The sequence below is a fragment of the Gymnogyps californianus genome, chromosome 14 (assembly GCF_018139145.2).
Source record: "Gymnogyps californianus isolate 813 chromosome 14, ASM1813914v2, whole genome shotgun sequence".
NCBI classification, from domain to species: Eukaryota; Metazoa; Chordata; class Aves; order Accipitriformes; family Cathartidae; genus Gymnogyps; species Gymnogyps californianus.
Window position 1 is genome coordinate 12,105,490 of NC_059484.1, and position 20,981 is coordinate 12,126,470.

At 44.3% G+C, this 20,981-nt stretch overlaps 1 protein-coding gene across 3 annotated transcripts in view; it reads left to right on the plus strand.

Moving 5' to 3' along the window:
- The window catches only part of RNF145 (ring finger protein 145), a 47,803-nt gene extending 38,473 nt beyond the window's left edge, over positions 1-9,330 (plus strand). For all 3 annotated transcript variants that reach the window (XM_050905324.1, XM_050905325.1, XM_050905327.1), the window contains 5 exons: positions 1,701-1,841; positions 3,219-3,401; positions 5,311-5,458; positions 6,165-6,521; positions 7,680-9,330. In XM_050905324.1, coding sequence (XP_050761281.1) covers positions 1,701-1,841; positions 3,219-3,401; positions 5,311-5,458; positions 6,165-6,521; positions 7,680-8,123 — 1,273 coding nt within the window. In that variant the 3' untranslated portion in view covers positions 8,124-9,330. The remainder of the gene's footprint in view (positions 1-1,700; positions 1,842-3,218; positions 3,402-5,310; positions 5,459-6,164; positions 6,522-7,679) is intronic.
- The last annotated feature ends 11,651 nt before the right edge of the window (positions 9,331-20,981 follow it).

Consider the following 20,981-nt stretch of genomic DNA (forward strand, 5'->3'; position numbering starts at 1 on the left):
CCTTTCATTGCCCCTACTGTTCCTCTCAAAATCTTTTCCATGAGCATGTAACTGCTGTGATTTTTGAGAAGCCTTGAAGAGTTTAGCTCTTTGGGACAATTTATAAACTTGCGCTTGACACACAAACATAACACTGAGAGCTCCCCAGCCTTCTCTTGGAGCTCTTAAGCTCCTCTGGGACCCTTGCATAGTAGATCATCTGGAAATAAGTTTAAGAAGGGTACTAAAATTACTCTGACAAAAATGGATTAGACATCAGGCAGAAAAGCCAGGATTCTTGATTTCTGATAATTTATTTTGAAGCAAAACTTAGAGTTCCTCAAATATCCTACAGAAATAGCTGCTTTAAATACTGTATTTCTCACTACCTTGACCAGCAGGCACATGTAAAAGCTTTTTCAGCCCTGCTTGATTTGGTAAACAGGCAGAATTTGAAGGCTTACCAGAAGCACTACAAATAGTATATGTAAACACATCAACATTTTGTCCTGTGAATTGCTTTCAAAGGAGATTTCCAGTTAAAGTAGTCATTAAAAGAGACAAAGTAAATGTCTCTTGGACGAGCTTTGTTTATTTTTGAAGCATGTGCTTCCTCAAAACTCTTTGTCAGAGCACTGGACTAGGTCACTCTTCAGTCGGTTAATTAGCATGACATGTTTTTGACCACGATAATTTCTCTCACAAGACTACTATCCTGGTGAACAAGCAAAGATTTTTTTTCTTTTTTCTCTTTTTTTTTTTTTTTTTTTTTAATGAATGGGGGTGTCAGTGTATTACCTTGGATTATGTATGTGAGGATTTCCAGATGTGTAATCCCTGGCTCACAGCTGGTTCTTTACCTAGTGTTGGGGCATGTGGGTGCACTGCACTGCACTCCCCTTGTTCTGGCAGCGTTGTGTTTCAGAAGCTGAAGTATGCTCTGAGGCTTAGGCTGTTCCAAATATTGCAGTGCCAGGATCAGCAGAAGAGCAGCCCTAAGGTGAGAGAGCTGAAGTAATGCAGCTATTCTCAGCATCGTCAAATGTATTCTGGGGTCTCAGTCTTTGGGACTTCACTGCTGTAGCAAAAGAGAGGAAGAAGCCTCCTGAGGGAGAACATTCTTCACTGTCTTATTTTGCTGCTTCTGGCTCAGCTGTTTGAAAGATGGGTGTTGCCTACCTGAACCTGATGTAAACGCTGCCAAAAAGCCCCTCGTCTCCCAATAGTATTTATCAGTTTGATGTTTGTTTGCACTATGGTGGATCTGAGTGGAAAGTGCCTTAGTTAATCCATCTGCTTTAACTCTGTGTTTCTGGTAGCTGGCAGAAATTTCAGCAAGTAACCCGGGTGCATTGTGGCTGTCAAATTGACTTTTGGTTATGAAAACCCTATGCAAGCAGGACAGTGCCACCGTGTGGCACAGCGCTGGCGGGGGACCGGAGAAATACCATAGCACAGCTGTAGCTCCAGCCTGACGGCAGCATTAGCTAGGGAGCTGAGATGAAGTTGTATTTCGGAAAGAAGTAACAGAATACATCTCGTCTTTTTCTTTTTATAGGAGGATTTCATGGCGATATAGAGCTTTTAATGCTTTCATTAAACCAATCCAATTTTGCTTTAAAACCAGCTTGCACAGTTAACAGGACAAGGGGAGAGCTCATCACATTGCTTTTAATTGATGGACCTTTTCTTTTTGTTTCTTTTCCCCTCTCTCCTCCCAGTATTGCCGAATGCTGTAGCACTCCGTACTCACTGCTGGGCTTGGTCTTCACGGTCTCTTTTGTTGCTTTGGGAGTTCTGACTCTCTGCAAGTTTTACTTGCAGGGTTACCGAGCATTCATGAATGATCCTGCTATGAACAGGTAAGTGCCTCTTTGTGCCTAGGGTCTAAAAAGAAGCAGACAAAAAGGGATTTATATAGAATAATACGGGTTGCATTGCAATTTTTTAACTTATGAACTCTTGGGTATCCTTGACAGGCTTTTTGTATGCCAATCTGTGTGTGCCTTGGAAGGATTTGAGGTGAAAATACAGCTTGTCACAGACTTCTTGGGAGATGGTTCATTTCTGTAACAAATTCAGGGCTGTTAGTTGGGATTTATAATTGCACAGTTTGATTGTCTTACTGCTTTCATTTTCCTGAGTCACTGGAAAATTTTCACATGCTTGGATAGTATAAACACTTCGTATTTCCATTTCCTCATTTACCCTGTAGTCATGTGTGAAACATTACTAATCTATGAGGCTTAAAACACAGCATTGTGTGGATTGCCTGTAAATTACTATGGGAAATAGCCAAAATATAGGAACTGCCTTTTCTTAATGCTTGTCCCAACTTGTCTAATGTGAAATTGGGATCCTAGGTATGACACTACCCTTCTCAGTTATTCCAGCCCTTAACTCTATAGACAGTTCAGACCATATGCAAAAGAATGTTTTACATTTTGGATTCCAAGATGTGGAAGCAAAAATGGTATAAATTGGGGTTACCCAGGAGCAGTCTACATAAAAGCATCTTTTGGGGAAGCATGCAGTTCTGGGTGATCTGTCATTTAACTGCATCAAATACTGGTGCTAAGTTGTGGTCCTCGGAGGTGTTAAATTCAGTCTGAGGTTCCAAGCCAAAAAGAAGTGGACAGCTGTATTTGGTATAGATACAGAGAGAATAAACTGAAAAATGGCTTAATTGCTGATTTGCCTAAACTGGGCACCGGATGGGGTGTTGAGTCAAGGATGTTTCCCCAGGGCCAAAGGACAGGCAGGAGGGTGATGATGGGGAAATTTAACAAGTGGAGAGGGTCTTCATGGTGATCTAGGAAAGCAGCTGACTGGTGCCCAGGTGTAGACATAGCAGGGCTGCTTCGGGCTTGTGTACGCAACACTGAGACTGCTGGGTTCCTCCTCTTAAGACACAACCTGGGTCCTTAAAATGCTTTGTGCTGGGAGGGACTCTTGTCATTGGGTGGTGTCTGCTGGGCTGGATGTAGCCCACGCACTGCTGGTCAGGAGCAGGGTTCTGAAATCTGCTAGTTCCTAATCCCCAATACTTCAGCATTTCTGAAAACATTCCTCTCTGGTTAAAGCCTTAGCAGGGGCATCAGAAAAAGCTAAAACCAGTGACATTTGAAGAGTTGTGGCAGAAACAGCTTATTTCCTGGTGTTTCTAGATGTATTTTTGAACCAGCATTGACACACAGAAAGATGTGATTGATTGTTCTTTTGACTCTGTTGATCTGCAGGGGAATGACTGAAGGAGTCACACTCCTGATCCTGGCTGTGCAGACAGGTTTGATTGAGCTCCAAGTTGTGCATCGGGCATTCCTGCTCAGTATTATTCTTTTCATTGTGGTGGCATCCATACTTCAGTCCATGCTGGAAATTGCTGATCCCATTGTCTTGGCATTGGGAGCCTCAAGGGACAAGTAAGAGACTGGTTTCCTAAACTGAAAGTTACTCAGTGCTGTTTTAGGAGGTGATAAACTAGTAATTGATGGCCTGATTTGGATTTTTAGTAGCTTGTGAAGTTACCCTGTCTTTTCTGTATGCAGATTTCTTTTCTAGCGTAAGTTCTCTTAGTTTTTCCCTCTCTATCCAGCTCCCTCAAGGGCGCACAGTAATACTTTTCACCATGCCGTATGCTGGCAAACGGGTGACTTTGGTCACCTGCTCCTGCTCAGGACTGCGTGCATCCAGCCTGTGCAAGACCATGCTGTTCTGCAGCTGCTGGCTGCCCACTCCCGAGTATTACAGTGTTCAGTGGTTTTTCTCCCTAGCAAGAGTGTCAGTGCACTGTGGTCTCAGTTAAGCAAATCCAGGACTCCAGTGCCTGAGCTCTCCCCACCCACACTCCATTGTGTGGATTTGCAGAATGGTTTTGCTTAACCTCCTCTGCAGTTGGGTAGGTTTCCCTCTAATGCAGCGGTCTCAGACAGCTATTGAGGATGGGAAGTTTCTAGGAGTGACCTTGAGTTAGATATTGTAAAACCTATTTTTTTGTGAGGCTGTGATCCCAAAATGATAGGGTTTACTGGCAGAAAATAAGAGGTGGAAGGCTTGCATTAGTGTACCATATGTTCTGATCATGTGGGATTGTTGTTAAGTTTAGTTTGTGTTCAGAAGAGCTGTGTTGGTGTCTGGTGTTCTTGTATTAATCTGTTTGTATCTTTATTAATTGCTTCTGTCTTTTCCCTTTCTGTAACCTGTAAGTGAAGAAATAGAAGGTTTATTTATGTGTAGAGTTTGTTTAGCTTAGAGGCTACTTGTAGCCAGTGTGTTCTGCCTGCAGCAATGTTAACTTCAAATATAGTAACAGAGGGAAAGGGAGTAGAGCCAGGATATGAGCATCTGCCCAGCTTAAGCAGTCTGTGGTGATAGCGAGTTTTAACTCTCTTCTGCCAAATCTCCTAGGCAGTTCTAAATCAACCAGAATCAGGATAAATTCCACTTCAGCGCTCCCTTTCTCTGTCACCCACAGACACAGAATTGCAGACCTCATAGTAGCATTCTGATGTTTCTTCAGACTCTGTTAAATTAGCCAGTTTCTGCTGCTGTCCTGTCCCCCCAATACTTTTGCTTTTTCTGTACCTCATTTCCAGAGCTAAATGAGGTTAAAATACAGCCTGAGGAACATGTAGAGGTAGTGTAGTGAATTACTGGAGATAGTCTGAAAGCCTTCACAAATGGGTGGGTATAAAAAGATTGATGGTGTGTTTAGGTTGGGGAGGAGATTAGGAAGAAGTAAATGATAAGAGCAGAGTAAGGAACGGCAGAGATGAATGTTCAAGTCCTGCTACATTTCTTCTTTTGTGATCCCTGAATTGGGGAATATACTTCTCAAGGCAGCAAGGTTACATCTGGTGATGAAAGGAAATACCTTTGCCCCATGCATATTAGCAAAAAGACATAGAAGTGTTATAATAAGTATATAATCTGGGAAAACTGTTTATGTAGAAAAGCGTACAGTTGACATGCATATTTAATAATTTTCTTTATTTTAATGGACTTTAATCTGAAACATTTTATATCTCAGGTACTTACTTTGTCTAACCCCTGACTTGACCCATTATGACAATTACTGTAGGTGAATTTTTGCCAATAATCTTTGTCTTTGTATTGAAAACAGCAGAGGTCAGGTGAGAGGGAACTTTTCATACTGTATGTGGTAGGCATGCATGCTGGGAATGAGACTGTGCCCAAGTAAAATAGAAATTCCTTTCCACAAGTTGAAGCCTTGAGCAAACATCTAACGTGCCTACATCCAGCAGTCAGCCTATTCTTATTCTGACACTCAAATCTGACTTAAAAAATAAAAACCTATTGTGTTGTTTGCAGGAGTCTGTGGAAGCACTTCCGAGCAGTCAGCCTCTGTTTGTTCTTACTTGTGTTCCCCGCGTACATGGCCTACATGATTTGTCAATTTTTCCACATGGATTTCTGGCTGTTGATCATTATCTCCAGCAGTATTCTAACCTCTCTTCAGGTAAGAATGTTAGCCCTGTAGTAACTGTGAAGCCCTGCATTAACTGTGATCCTATTACTCTAGGGGGGGAAATACACGATGAGAAAAGGACAGGGATGATAGAAGGCCAGAAGTACAAGATATGATATAAAATCTCTTTCTTCATCCTGTATCTGAGGCTAAGGAGCTCCTACGGATGGTCTGAGAACATAGGTTAATGGAAGTCTATTTCAAATTGTAAAGCCAGAAGGCTTTTGAGGGCATAACTATCATAGTAAGAAGTTTTTTTTTTTTTCCCAGAGTACTCATTTATGTATTGTTACTTAGCTATGGCTCTTTGACAGCGATTTGATGTTCAAAACACAGTAGTGTAAATACAGGAAATGTTTTGTACTATGAGTATTTGTTATAACTTGGTTTTTCTGTTACTAAATTTATAAAATCGCCCCTCATGATAATCAGCACTTTTGTTTAATCAACTCAGCTATGTTCTGGACTCGGGAAAGTACAGAAAGGGAAGCACTTGGGAACAAGCTTAAATGCTTTGCAAGAAAGAGTGACGTTTATTTGTCTTGAAGTTCAGCAGTAATTTTACTACTTTGGGGCTTGCCTGCCCTATGTCTGATTTGGGAGTGTTGTGTGTACAGAGCTCAATGGACAATGCTGAATGACTTAAGCTCCAGTTCAGAATCGAATGCTGAGCTCATGGTCTTGCACTGTGTTACAGGTGCTTGGGACACTCTTCATTTACGTTTTGTTTATGGTGGAGGAGTTCAGGAAAGAACCAGTAGAAAATATGGATGATGTTATTTATTATGTAAATGGCACGTACCGGCTGCTGGAATTCCTTGTCGCTCTCTGTGTGGTGGCATACGGTGTCTCGGAAACGATCTTTGGTGAATGGACTGTGATGGGTTCTGTGATCATCTTCATTCACTCCTATTACAATGTGTGGTTGCGGGCCCAACTGGGGTGGAAAAGCTTCCTTCTTCGCAGAGACGCTGTGAATAAGATAAAATCACTGCCCGTTGCCACAAAAGAGCAGTTGGAGCAACACAATGATATCTGTGCCATCTGCTACCAGGTAAGAATGGAAGTGTCAAAAGATTGACTTGAATTGAAATACCTCTAGACTGTCAAGTTCAGTCTGCAACTAGTAAAATAAGTTACTTGAATTATGTTTAATGAGTAATGCTGTGCTCAATAAGTTACTTGAATTACCCAATTTTCTGCTTTCTGTAAATTGGAGTGCTGTCACCGAGATAGTTTTTATGAATAAAGAGACAGTTTGGATGTGTTTAAACTTTCATTCTTTTTTCTCCAGTTACACAACAAACTGTGTCCTTGAGCTGCTTTGAAACCTCTCGTGTTTGGGTTGAGCTGGTCTCAATAGTAACAGCAGATGTGCCCTTTCTTCATTAGTGGAAGATTTTGTTAGTGAAAGACAATGTGTACACAGTAGCTGATTTGTTCTTATTCTGTAGAAGCAGCTCAGTCTCTACAGATATCGCTACTTCCACTTCATGTGCAATGTCAGTTTCATAACAGAAACCTAATTATCAAAAGGTTAAGGGTCTTTCTAACGTAAGCCAGCAGATGTAAGGACCTTAGAAATTAATGCTGAAAGTAATATCTTTGTCACACCTCTAGCTCCAAAGTCTCTTTTTCTTGAATAGAAATTGTAGTTATGTATGACAGTGGAAGAACCACCCTAAGATTAGTAGTGTGCAGTTGGAGTGCAATTGGATTGACTCCAGACTTCATACAGATTACTTGAAGAGTAAAACTACCGGTGCCAGGTTGAATGACAATGTTTGAAACACCAGACTGGTAATGCATGGGTCTCAGCTGACAGAGTTAGGGTGTTACTTTGTTTCTGGTTTGCTGTTATGTTGTATCTGTAAGTGTGTTGTTTTTGACTTGCACAATTGTTTCTTAAGCCAACTAATCCTGTGACTCTCATCCTACAAAAGCTTTTATTTAAGTGTAATAATACCTTATAAACAAAGCTTTTTGCCTAATTTCTAATCCTTGTACTATAAACAGCCAGAGCTGACCTGTGTTTGAATTGCATGTGTATTTGAATGTGGAAGCTTGTTGGTATGAAGGAAGGAACATTCTCTTACTTGCCTGTGGACTGCTTCTGTCTCCTGTGTGGCTAGTGGACCCATTAGATGTATGGGGTGAGAGGAGAGGAATGGGATTACAAATAATATGATCTTTCTTTTTTTGTGTCTTTCAGGATATGAAAACTGCTGTAATCACACCATGTAGCCATTTTTTCCATGCGGGTTGTCTTAAGAAATGGCTGTATGTGCAAGAAACCTGCCCTCTGTGCCACTGCCAACTTAAGAGCCCTTCACAGCTACCGGGACAGGGACCAGAGCCAGTTCAACAGCCAAATCCTAGGGCAGAGCAAAATACCAGACCTGGAGATGCAGCTGAGCCCCCTCGTGTTGAACATGACAATGGGCGAAATATGAAAGACAGCCCTAGCAAGAGCGACGGACAGGTTGCTGATGGACAGGACAGCCTGGAGGCCTCTGCTGAGACGGAGGGGCCTCAAAGCATGGACAGTGACACAAGCCCGTGTGAGGCCAGCCAGGGAGCAGCTTGTGCTGCAGAACTAATTGCAGCCCCAGAGGGGTGCCCTGCTCGAGATCCGAGGGTTTGTGTCCAGCTCTAAGGCGACAAAGGATGACGCGGGAACAAACGCATTGCAGAGATCCAAGTTTGACTCAGAAGAAAACCTGTCCTTCCACAGCTGTGCAAGAAGTTTAGCTATTAATGCTGGTCAAAATGTAATCTCCCATGCTGATTTCTATGGGCTGCTTGGTAGTGGTAACTCCAGTGAGAAGTAGTAGAAATGACTCCAGAAGCTCTCTGAACTGTGGGCATAGGAAGGATGTCTGGAAATAAATTGCAGTGAAAGAGTGTTTTCAAGACATAGGTGAGGGATAAGAGGAACGAGAGGTCTGTGAGAGAGCGTAGACAGACGGGCAGAACACTAGCTTTTGTTTTGGTCGGGAAGAGGGTATCGCATACAGCCATGTCCCGGGGTACCTGAGAGGTGTTAAATGCGGTAAGTTGCTAGTCTCTGACTGAGGTGCAGCTTTGGTTGCTGACAAAATTTTTTATGGCACGTAAGCAAAAATCAAAGATATAACAGCAGTGATTGTACTAGAAGATGGAAGCACTCTTAATACGTCATGTGTATGCTTTGGGTGTTCTTGGTGGGGCAGTTGCATTTGAATTCATGTAATCTATAGTGACTCTTGACTTTTATGACGGAGTCTTCAATATTTTGATGTATATGAAACTTTTGCTAATAATGGGCACAGTCTGGGCTGCATGAAGTAAACTAAAGCTCTAATGAACACTCTGACCTCTGCTACCATGTGCAGGAGGAAAGTGGGATGAGTTTTAGGGCACTGATAGAGGCCTTGCAGTACTGTGCTGTGTAATGTTTAATTCTTGCAGCTGAATTAAAACAGTATTAAACTCTGGCGATATTTGCACTTTGGGAATGAGTACATTATTGTGTATGATCAGACTCCGCAAATGCCACTTTTAAAGCTGTCAATAGGTTTGCACCTTTTTTCTTTGACAAGGACATGTCCATACTTAAATTTTTACATGCATCATGGCTTCAAGTAGAACTAGGGACTGGGGTGGGGAAATAGGTGGGAGTAGGGGGCAGGCAATTTTTTTATGTGAATTTTGATATGAAGAGAAATTAGTCACTTATTTATACGATAGGCTTGACTCAAGTGTTTTTCAAAGTCGGTATTCCTAATGTGAAATGTGATACTATTTTATTTTTAGTAGTAAATTTGGATGTAGACTGACAGACATAGCTGAATGTCTTAATAAATTACATTTGAAGATTTTTACACCTGGTTATGTGATTCTTGTACTGAAATTCCATGAATTAAGTATGTGTTGAGAGGCTCTTCTGCAATACTAGCTCTCTATTCCCCTTGGAGATCAGTGGAACTTCTGATGCACGTGCTCTCCCGTTTCCATTTCAGTGCTGTGTGTCGTGGTGGTACCTCCTGGCCTCCGCTGGTCCTTGCCACCCGATCTTGGCCAATGCAGAACAATAGCAGAACACTAAGACACTACATAATTTAGGCTGTTTCCATTCTAGCCACGCTTAAAAGTCTGTGGAGGCAGGAAATGGGGAATTTCTGGGCAGTGCTGACACGGAGTGCTGTTTAGTATTGTGAAACAAAGACTTTCCCTCAATTCACAGAATATGTTCTTGAAGGCTACTCTGTTAAACCCTGCTTGCTGTCCCTGGGTGTGGAAAAATGACCCCAGAAGTTCCTCACGCCAGTGATGGGAAGTTTTTCCTTTGGGTAAGATTGCCTCACTTCCATGGTAGGGAGCAAGTGGTACCCCAAGTGATTGGGAACAGGAGATGAGAAGAGCTAGGCTTGGTCAGTCTTGTGAAATGAAGGTTGGAGGGGTTGTGACTGCTGTACGGATACCTCAGGGTGAATGCAAGGAAGGGAGGAGAGGAACTTGCCCTCATCTACAGTAGTCACATGAGGGCAGTAGGGCAGAAGGGAATCACGGGGGTCGTCGAGTCCAGTTCGTTGCTATCCTACACAGCATGTCACATCATCGCTTTCATAAATATAGGAAGTGGTGTTGAAAAAGTAACAAAAGAATAAGGTTTGCCTTCACTGCTTATGCTGAGAAGCTGTTTCTCAGCCTGACTGATCTCTTGGCAATGAACCTTTTAATTTCTACCCTAAATTATTCATAGCTAATTGGTAATGCAAAAGCTAGAGGAAAAGACTACGGATTTACACCAACACCGGTAAGAGGTAAGTGTGCCTGGAGACTGCTCATTAAGAATCGGTAGGCCCACGACAGATTCAAGAAATGCACTGTCTGCCAGGACTGCAGATCGGAAACGTGGATGTGGCACTGGAAAGGAGCCTGATGGACTAGGAAGGTATGTGCTGTCTTTTATGAGAAATGATGCCGCAGGATTTCCGCTGGAGCGAACCAAAAGCAACTATTGTGTGCTGGAGGAGGTGCTCAAAGATGTGGGGGCTCAGGCAATCTTGGCAGAGTTCTACATCCTGGCAGGAGGAGCATGATGAGATGAAAACATCTCTGATGCACCCTTTTTTACTCTAAGAAGGGTATTTTCAAGAGGGAGAGGAGAGAAAGGAGGGGAGGCTGCTCACGTAGAGAGTTCACAGGAACAGGGCTTTTCTTGAAAGATGGAAGTAACCTTCATTAGGTGCCAACACCATTCTAAGGAGTTGTTTGTAGAGAGCAAGCCAAGGTGGAGTGTGTGCATTACTGCAGGGTTCGTGAGGCAGAGGTAACTGATTAGTAAAATCAGCTGGACTAGAAAGTTCAAGGGGGTGCGGGGGTGCGTGTGTTGAATTTTGCTTCATTTTTGTTTTTTCCAGCTCAAAAATGCTGACAGAATACCATTTTCTGAAAAACTAGGGACAGCTAGCTCTAGAAGGAACTTAAAAATAAGCTTGCAAGGAATGGGGGTGGGTGGGAAAGAAATACTGATAAGCCAAGCAGGCTGTATCTTACGGGTCAGGAAGTGCAGGGATGAAGTGAGAACTGCCAAAACTCAGGCGAAGTTAGATCTTGCAGAAGAAATAAACTGCGTAAGTTGAAGGAGAACAGGAGAAAAAGGGGGAAGGCTGCCATGGGGGAGCAGGGAGGTAAGGAATGAAATGAACCTTCTGTCTCAATGCTCTGTAGAGCATCTGGGTGAATGCTCCTGACCTCTGAGCTTTGTCTGGGGCAGAACTCCCTCTTGGACACTGCTTGCTTTGAGTTGATTTTCTTTTTCTTTGCAGCTGTGCACGAGTAAATGGAAAAAAAAAATGCTTTTTGAGTGTTTATGATCAGGATATAACTGTAGGCTAAGGCTTGAAATAATCTTCGTGTGGACTCCTGATGGTGGCGTGATTGACAAACATTTGGACTCAAAAAGATGCTTCCAGCTAGGTGATATAATGGGAACAGTTGGGAATTTTATGGCTGGTTGGTTTTTTGTTGGAAATGGGAGCACTGATCACATGGTGTGATGGCGTGTGTCTAGTCAGTCCTATCGACTATCCCAGCGCTGCTGATTTATGGAATCCATTGCTCTGGGCTCAGGGAGATGTATTTACACAAGGTGAGATGACTCCATGAGAAGAGCAAACAAGTCTGTGGCTAGGAATTCGATTTGAAATCTTTAGTTTGAATTGCATTGCTCTCAGCTCCCTTGGCTTTTGGCTATTTTGCAGCAGAAGAATCTATTTCCTTCCTTGTTCCTAGTGAAGCACTTCATTTTATGCCAAGGCAGAGAGTTCTTGACGTGCACAAGGTTTTCCAGCGTGGGAAAGCCTCTTCGTTCTGAGTCCCCTTCTTTCCTGATTAATTTTCAATTCAATTTCTAAATTACCTCAATCCTTTTCCTAAAATAGACCAGAGTTTGGGCTTAAACTATCTGAATGTTTGAGAATAAACTTGTAACATTTTTCCTAACTGGCAGGGGAAGTTAAGGAGTTTGGTTTCAGTTGATTCAAAATTCAAATTATTTCTAGCAAATAAGATATAAAATACAAGACAGTTGCTATCAGTGTCCAAAAAAAAACCAAACCCCGACGCTTGGGAAGGAGAACTGGCTGTTTGAAGCATGTTAAATTGTTGGGAAGCCAGCTGTGTGCAGAATGAAAGTGACCAAATCAGAGTGAAACTGATGTTGCTGGGTTGCGTTTCGGGTCAGGAGAGCAAACGGCAGGAAGCGCGCTCGGTTTGAAGCAGGCAGTACGTCACAGCACGGCGTGGTGATCGCGGGGTTGGAACTTCTCGGGAAGGAACGTCCACGGACCACTGCTGGTTTATGCTGCTCTGAGGAGGGCTGTGGAGGCGAGTAGTGGATTGGTGCTGGCTTTTTTTTCCTCCCGCATGTTAAATTTGTACGAAGAGACCTTTAAATAATTTTCCAGCACTACTTTTTGATCTCTGCAGTGCCTGGAGCTGTTGCATATTAGCTAAGTCTGTCCTGTAAGGAATGCTTTTTCTAAGTCTTGCCTGTGATGTCTCCCCACAAAAACACTTGTGGGAAAGATCGACAAATACATTTCCCTACTAATCTCTTTGGCTTTGCTTGCACTTATAAAGGTGTCAGTAAATGCAATTTTAAACTCAGTTTTTCTTAGTGTTACTGAGTTTAGAAACTAACTGGTCCCCATTTTTGTGATATGCATGTTCAATCACATTAAGGATCACAGTTCCCTCCCCCACACCCTGAAGATATCAGTTCTCTTTTTGACAATGCCTATTTCTTTTAACTATGGCTATTTTACTTATTAGCACCCTGCTAGAGTCCAAGGCTAGACGTGCGGTGACTTCTCTCCTTGGTGCAGTTTAGTGCTGCAGCACTGGACGGCTGTGCCTGGGAACGCCTAGTGCTGACGCGGGGACTGTGGCCAGGGAAATTCCATCTGTTTTCATAAAGGAAGTTATGATTCATTTGATAAATCACGCAGCAAATGTATTCTGTGGCTCTAAGGTGTTGATTATTCTCTTGAAAACAAACACCGTCTTGTAGAGGAAAAGGTAGCCTGCAAAACTTGGTAAGCTCTCTACAACTTGGTGTGTATGAAACAATGCTAAGAGAGTATATCTGGCACACACATAAACCTAAAGATGACCATCCTGGTTAAAGAAATAAGATGTAAAAGGAAAAACAATTTATATGCATAAGCAACCAACCCAAATTTAAAAAAAGAAGAAAAAAAGATTTCTGTGTGTTACAAGTAATTAGACACAAATTTTCCCAGTGGTTGCCATTTCCTGGAGGCTTATAATCCACATCCTTAAATAAATCTGGTAGCTGAAACTCTCTCAGCTAATACAACAGCCAAAGACCAGATGATCTGCAGAATTTTGCAGCAACAGATGTGAAAAGCCCAGGACTGCAATGTGGATAAATGGCTTAATTCTTAGGAATTTAAAATGTAGAACGGACTTAATTGGATAAAAATAATCAATTGAATAGGTATCTGGTATTTATAAATGAAATGATATACAGTTCCTTAATTGGCCGTAGTCTGAGTTTTCTTTAAATTGATTGTTTGCTTCTAACTTGGGGAAAAAATGCCAGCTGGAATGCAGAAGGATTAAGTTTTATTTATTTTCCTTGCTAAGAGCCACATTGTGCAATTTAAAAGAAAATGTCCTTGAAAGATGAGTTCCTTTGTAAACTGTTTCAGCCCTTGTTTGTTTTCAGATGGAAATTAATTTCTCAAAGGCCCTCCGCGTTAGAAAGTGTGTGTTGATAAGTAAAGAAAAATGAAAAATTGTAACCTGCTAAGATACATCTTATTTTCACGATAAAAATCTTGGCATGCATGTGGTGGAGTTTTGGGTGTAGCTGATCTGGCCATCTTGCTGGAAAAAAGGCTGGTAATGATCTTCATCTGCACAGGTGGTAGGAAACAGTGGGAGAACCTCAGACCGAACGGTTGAGTATTACTAGAATTCTTCATTATACTCTGCTGTGCTTAAATATTAATCTTAAGTACTGTGGAAGATGCAACCAGGTGTGTCGGCTCCTTGTTGAGCTCCGTGGGTGCAGCTGGGGGCTCTGCTCTGTGCCTGTTCCATGGCAGTGAGGAGGGACTGAAGTGCTTAGAGGCAGTTTCACGAAAACTGGGCCCATGCAGCCATTTCTCACCGGAGTTACAGTTGCATGCAAGGTGGATCTGGTGACTTCCACGTCCCCATTTTTTTCTAAAGGTGGGGAGCTGGAGAGAACAATTAAAGGAAGCTGCAGCACCACCTTTTCCTTCGGTGTGGATGAGGACTACAAGTTGAGTTCTGAAAACTGCCTGACCCTGGAGGCAGGCGCTAGGTCTGGGGTGATGTGCTGGTGGTGGGCTGCTATAATCTTCTCCCCAGGCTTGTTTGCAACAGAAAATACAAGTCTTACCCTCGTGGGGTTTTATTAGCTGGGTCTGCCTGTGCACTGACCGGTCCTGAATTGTCCCCTTTGGTTTCAGACACAAGTGGGCTCTGTACCTACTTGTGCTGTGCTTTTATGGGGGGAGCGGGCGGCGCTGGCTGCGGTAGGTTCACGCTCCTCTGATGTTGCTCTCTGTCAGACTGGAGGATCAAACTTTTCCCTGAGCAGAAACCTGGCACTAAACCTGTGCTTCGCTCCTCCTGAGAATCCAACCCTTTAACACAAGTCCTAAAGACTTTCGGACCCTTGCATAAACATCTGGATGAAATTAAGCCCCGTGCTTAGACTTCACCCCTCGGGGTCCCGTGCAACGGGACTCCAAACTTCCCAAAAGCCCGGGGTTGCTTTCCAGAGGGTTCACTTTTCTCCTTTTCAATTACAGATGAGGAGGATGGAGTCAGGAGAAAAAGGGAGCTTGGGAAGGGGGTGGAAGCCCGGGGAGAAGCAGGGGCTGGGTGCCGGCAGGCGCGGGCAGCCCCGGCGGTGGCCACGGCGGGGCAGTGCCGCTCCGCGGACGGGAGCCGGCGGCAGGCGGGGGGGGGGGCACGGCACCGGGGGGTGCCTTTCATTGGGGTTTTGCAAATTTAAATAGTACCCGGGGAGTTTTGCAGGGAAAAAATAATTTTAAAAATTTCCACGTTTGGATTCAGCAACTAAATCCCGAGAGGAGCTGTGCTCCAGCGCGTTCCCTGCGCTGCCGGTGCTCTGCTAACGGTTCATGTCTGCAAAGTTTGCTGGGAAAAATGGGATTTACATTTACGGGGGATCAGAGATCTGCTCTGACACCGGGATTTTTCTTTCAGCTTGAAAGACTTTCCCCCCCCCTTTCTTAAAAACCAGACAGCGTAGTCAACTCCGTTCTCAGTGACAAAGCAATTAGGTGCCACGAAGCAATTCCCTTTTTTGGAGCTTCCCACAGATAAAGATTTATATGACAGAAATAATTTGATTGGGGTCAGGATTTCTGCTCGATATAACCCAAGGGTATTCTGAGAATTGCTTGGATGCTGGTGAAATCCCACTGGGCGCCAATCAACACTGTCCAGCTTCAATTATGGGTTTAGATGTTTTTTCCTCTTCCCTTTGCACAGGGTTTTAAAGCTGAGATATGCAAACACAGGCCATTGTCAAATACTCCAATGGGAGACTGCTCTTCAGCTCCTTGAACACAGTATCTTTTGCCTTCTTGCATAAATATTTTAATTGCTAATTTGCTGGTCTCATTTAACACAGATTTGGCATTTATCATTTGAATTTAAACTTGTTAAAATTGACAATTTCCTTGGCTACCTATGTTAATAATTTATAGGGAAAGCTCATTATTAAATTATTATGGGTAATTATTTTGTAACTAGTGTGGAAATTGTCATTTCTGCAGCCTTAAAAGATCCTAGAAGAAGCGCACGCGGATCAATATGGATCAAATCCCAGAAAGTGTAAAGATGCACAGGAGCAGTGTCTTCTGTATAAAATGTTACGTAGCTGGGGAAAAATATTAGAATTAGAATATAATTCTCTATACTTGCAACTCCAAAGCCTTGGGGACTGCTGAAGCGAAGTGATGTAGTCAGAGGGTCATAACAGCCTTTTTAACTCTGGATTTCTATTCGTTCTGAAGCTGTGGCTGGGGAACTGGTGGGATGGGATTTGGGTGAGTGCACCTTGCAGAGCTCAACAGGAGTATTGTATACAATAAGACGTTTTCTGCGTGTGTGCTGGCTATTCATGCAATACAGATGCTGCGGGTCTGCCAGAGCCACAGTACAGCACCCCGCTGCCTTTTGCATGGCTAGTGGCTGTTTGTCCAGCACTTTCCTAGCATGTCTGAGACTCTTGGAATAATGAAAAAAATTGTTTTGCCTTAAGTTTTAATTTTCCACCTGGAAGGTATTGAGTTCAAAAAAGTGACTACCCCAGACATTAAGGTATGAAGCCTTGTTCTGGCACAGAGTGAAGCACAGGCTTCGCTGTTTGCAGAGTCTATGGCCCGAGAAGGCTGCACAGTGCATGAAGTGAGCACTAGCACACGTGGAGGAGGAGCAGGGCTACTGGTAACAGTTCATGTTATTCCTGGGTGGCACTGATACTTTTTCCTTTGCAAGATGATGTCAGCTGGTGGTTAATGCTCCGGATTGCTCTGAGGCAGTAAGTTTGTTTTCTCTGAGAAATGATACTTAAGTGTGATGAATAAAATTTTAATTTCCAGATATCGAAACCAAATGCAAGCAAGAGGGGCAGAGCATTTCTGTGCACCCTGAAAAGGCGACTGTCAGTTCTGTTTTCATTTGTCAGAGAACACACTTGTTGGGGTGGTGTTTGCAGGCTGCAGTTTGGGATCTGTATCTCCAGCACTCCCATCTAGTACGCACCGTACCTGCTGAAATGGCGGGCAGAGGTATATCTGTGTCCCAGTCCTTCAGGATTTCCAGCGGTCAGGTAAGTGCTGCTGATTTCAGTGAGTCAGCGCTGAGCTTTACTAGGCAGAAAAAATCCTGCTCCGGCCCTGTAAAGGTGCAGAGGAGCCTTTCCCTGCCTGCAGCACCAGACTTTCCATCCCTGGTGAGTGTTCGTGCTGCAGTCAGTGCTCACGTGTTTTCGCAGGTACGGTGCAGCCCCGCGCACCAGCCCCTGGCCCCAGCAGCTGCCTCCATTGCTTACACAGAAGCACTTGGCAGAAGCGTGTTGCGTTTCGGCAGTGACATGGTCGTCATAGACGTAATTCCCTTAAAAAGGATGTTTTGAGGTGCAAGGCATGTTACTGAGGTAAGTGATGCCAGCACGGCCCCTCCAGCGTTCCCCAATTTCTCAGCATCCGGCCAGCGGTCTCCACAGCTGGATTTAGCCCATAGCAAAAATGCAGAGAACAATGAGGTAAAGTCAAACCCCCTCCCACTCCCGCCAGATGGCCCTCACGCTTTTTTAATTTTACTTTAAATGGCTGGTAAACGCTCTGCAAGCACTTGGTGAGTTTACAAGGGATGCGAGTCTTTCCTGTCACTTTATTTTGGGAGCATGCAGCATGGACTCCTGGATGGTGCCAGCACCAGTGGCGGACCGTCCCACCTTTCTCCATGGTCCCGCTGTTTTCCTGGGTCTCTAGGTCGAGTCCTGAAGGAGAAGCACTGAGGGACTTCAGGAGGGTGCAGAGCAGGTCCTGGAAACATTGCTAAACCGGACCTTGCACATGTGTGTTACAGACCACGTCTAGCGTGGGCACCTGGCCCTGGCGCTAATTTGGAGGCAGGCTGGGCTCCGAAGGGTGGGCGGCTGTTTCTTGCTCGGATGTCAGCCCTCGGTCTCTGCCTGTCAGCAGTTCCCAAATTCTGCCAGCGATGCTTTATGCTTTTTGAGGGCAAGGGACAGTTTGGGAGGTACTGAATTAGGCAATAACTTCTTTTCCTGTTGATCTCAAAAAATAAGAAAGGGCACCTACTAACTCCTTACCCATTACCTTGACATTTGAGTTTCAACTTTATGGTAGTGTTATAATATTGAGAAATTCAAATAGAACTTTTCAGCTTGCAAAATTGTGATTTCTGAGTTTTGGCACTAGTATAAACCAGTTCTTGATCCTGGATTTCCTGATATTTGCATCTTCCCCCCTACACCAGGATCATTTTCCCTTTGAGAACAATACCGGATCTGGCGCTCTCGTACTGTGCTGTTACTGGAGTATTTTAGTGCATTAACTAGTAGATTTGTTTGTGCGCAGAAAGGTTCTGCCCAGACATCACTGCTGTAAGCTTTTCCATTTGCATGCCCCCATCCTGACCTTGATCTACTGTAGGGCTGCAGAGGGCTTGTTCACGCTCCAGCCTTGCAGGCTTTTCTATCGGGATTAGCTTTAAGGGGCTCAAGTTGTTGAAGGGTTTTTCTACTGATAAATGGATTGAGACCCATATTTTAATCTCACGTCATCAAACATTCATCAGATACTCTTGGTCATTACTGACAGAGCCAGGTTTGAACTAGTGACCTAGCAGTAAAAGGTCCCATTAGCAATTTCCTTAAACTGTCAAGTCATTGCATAACACAAATGAAATGCGTTGGGATTTTTTTTTTTTCCACAGGTAAAGGCAGTGGGTTTCTGCCTAATTTTTATTTACTAATGACTGTGTTACCAAAACACTCTGTGTTAAAGTCTTCGTGCTCTCACGTAAGCCAGAAATACGAAGAAATACAGAGACGGGGTGTATCACCCGAATGCAGCCCCTCCGCACGGGGCAGTCGCGTGGTCCTGCAGTGCCACGCAAACTTCACCCGTTTGTTTCCGTGAACGGGGAGCGTGCTGGAGAGTCCCGCTGGCAAATCCCATCCTCACCATGCCAGGTACAGCACATGCACCCTGTGCCAAGACGGATCCAGGCTGTGTGTATGTTGTTCTCCATAAGCAATAAACGCGGAGACTGACAGGCGTTTAGAAAAGCTTCTTTGGCTCACGTCACACTGCACTGTTCTTTTACCAGCAATTTTTGTATCCAAGTTCTTTCTCTCTTTACAGAATCATTTGAAGAAATAATGTGTGAGGGGAAAAAAAAATTACCTCCGGCAGTCATGTTATAATGGCTCTTGTGCTGACAGCCCTTTGGGAACAGTGGCAGCAGCAGGGTAAGCATATATGACATCTTTGTAGTGATAAAGAAACAAATAAATGTTCCCATTAACACTCCATCAGGTCAACAGCTATTCCAGACCAACATGATGTTAGAGGAACCGGTTTGATTCATATCATCTAAGACACACTTCTCTTGCAACATATCTTCTGGAAGGCACATAAAACAGAGGTCCTGCTCTAACCAGGTGGAGTCATTAAAGAATCAGTGAACTTTTTACAAGTTGCTTGAAATACCCTGGCTAGAATCCAGCTCCAGTGCTGTTGCTGTGTCTGTTTAACAGTTCCTTCATCACACCATGACAATGACTCTGTTTCAGTGCTGGAGGAAGTAATTTCTCCGTACATGGTTTGTAACACATTTTGGGAGGCTTCTGAATGCTTCCTAAGCCCTGCAGTGAGATCAGTGGAATGTGAGCCTTACCGTAACAATCTGCTCGGGCAGCATGAGCAGCATTTGTATATCATCCATAATGAATGTGTGTGCATATGGAACAAACACACATGCACACAGATGCCTGCTCAGACAGGCTACCCTTTTCCTATGCGAGTCAGCGCGAGTTGTGCTTGAATAAGGGCTGTGATGTCTTGTTCCCCGCACAAATGCTAGGTAGTGAACAACAACTTCCAAAAAACTTCTAATCAGGATAATGTTTAAGCACATTTTAGCTCTGCTAAAATGCAGACTTTAAAACAGGTACAGACTTTCTAACTAACGTGGGATAACCCATCTTATTGCTCCCCTATTTGGCAGAAGAGCCTGAGATTTTGGAGTACACCCTTCAAAAGAGCTTGTGCACCTTTAAAGTCGAAATCCCAAGATGCGAAGTCCTCAGAGTTTATGTAAGTGTTTAAAAGGAGATATAGGTTCCTGAGTCACTTAAATGCTTCTGATAATATTCAGTCTTGATTCAGCAAAGCGTGTTACAACTTTAGTAGATGTTTAAATCCATTCCATGTAATATGCTTAAACTCATCCTCTCAGAGGGAGGGAGTGCGTGCCTCTGGGTTTCTCCCTTCCCTTTTAAATGGGAGACATGTACTTACATCTCCCTGAAGCCAATAGCAGTTGATTATATGTTTATACGCTTTGCTGAACTGACAAAGTAAAAATCATAGCAAGATTTTGTGTGATAAAATAACCATAATCTGTCCAGTGGCTGCCAGAATAAACAAATAAATACAAGCTAGCCTTAAATGTATTGCAAGCTTGTGGGAGTACTTGAGGGAACGGAAATCTGCAGCGGTCTATAGCGTAGTGCAATTTTTACCGATATACTAAAGAAACAAATTTCATCTGCGCTTAACAGTGAAAGCGGAGGGTGTTATCCCTTTGTAGGGATGATTTGCCCTTTTGGCATGAGTGGGGCTGCTGGGAGGGTCCCACGATGCGTTAGGACTGGGAGGTTCTCAGGACAGAGCCATCAGGTCCCTGTTGCTAACAAGCCATGGTCTGGGCAGCGCTGTGGTCCAGCTACACCTGCAGCCGTATTGACCCCAGGACAGCACTAACACTCCGACGGGTGACTTCACGCCTGGACAAGAGGCCGTGCCCTTGCCCACGAACGACATCGCTACAGGCTGTGTGAGCACCCCGAGTGTTTGGAGTGGCCCGCAGCAACCAGCCCCCCCACACCCAGGCCGGTAACTCTGCTCTGCACCGCCTGATTTGGTGTCAGATGTGGGGACGCGGGTCCCCCGGGAACCCCATGGGACAGACGGGTGCTGGGATGCCGGGGGGGGGGGGGGGGGCTGTGGGAGCTGCTCTCTCCCCCCGTACCCCTCCCCCGGGTGCGCCCCCCCGACGCTGCGTGTCCCCGCAGCCGCGGTGCCGGTGAGCGCGGCTCCCCCGCGCGGCCGCCAGGTGGCGCCGTGGCCACGCGGCGCGGCGGCCCCCGGCACCGCCCCCCCCCCCCCCCCTCCCCCGC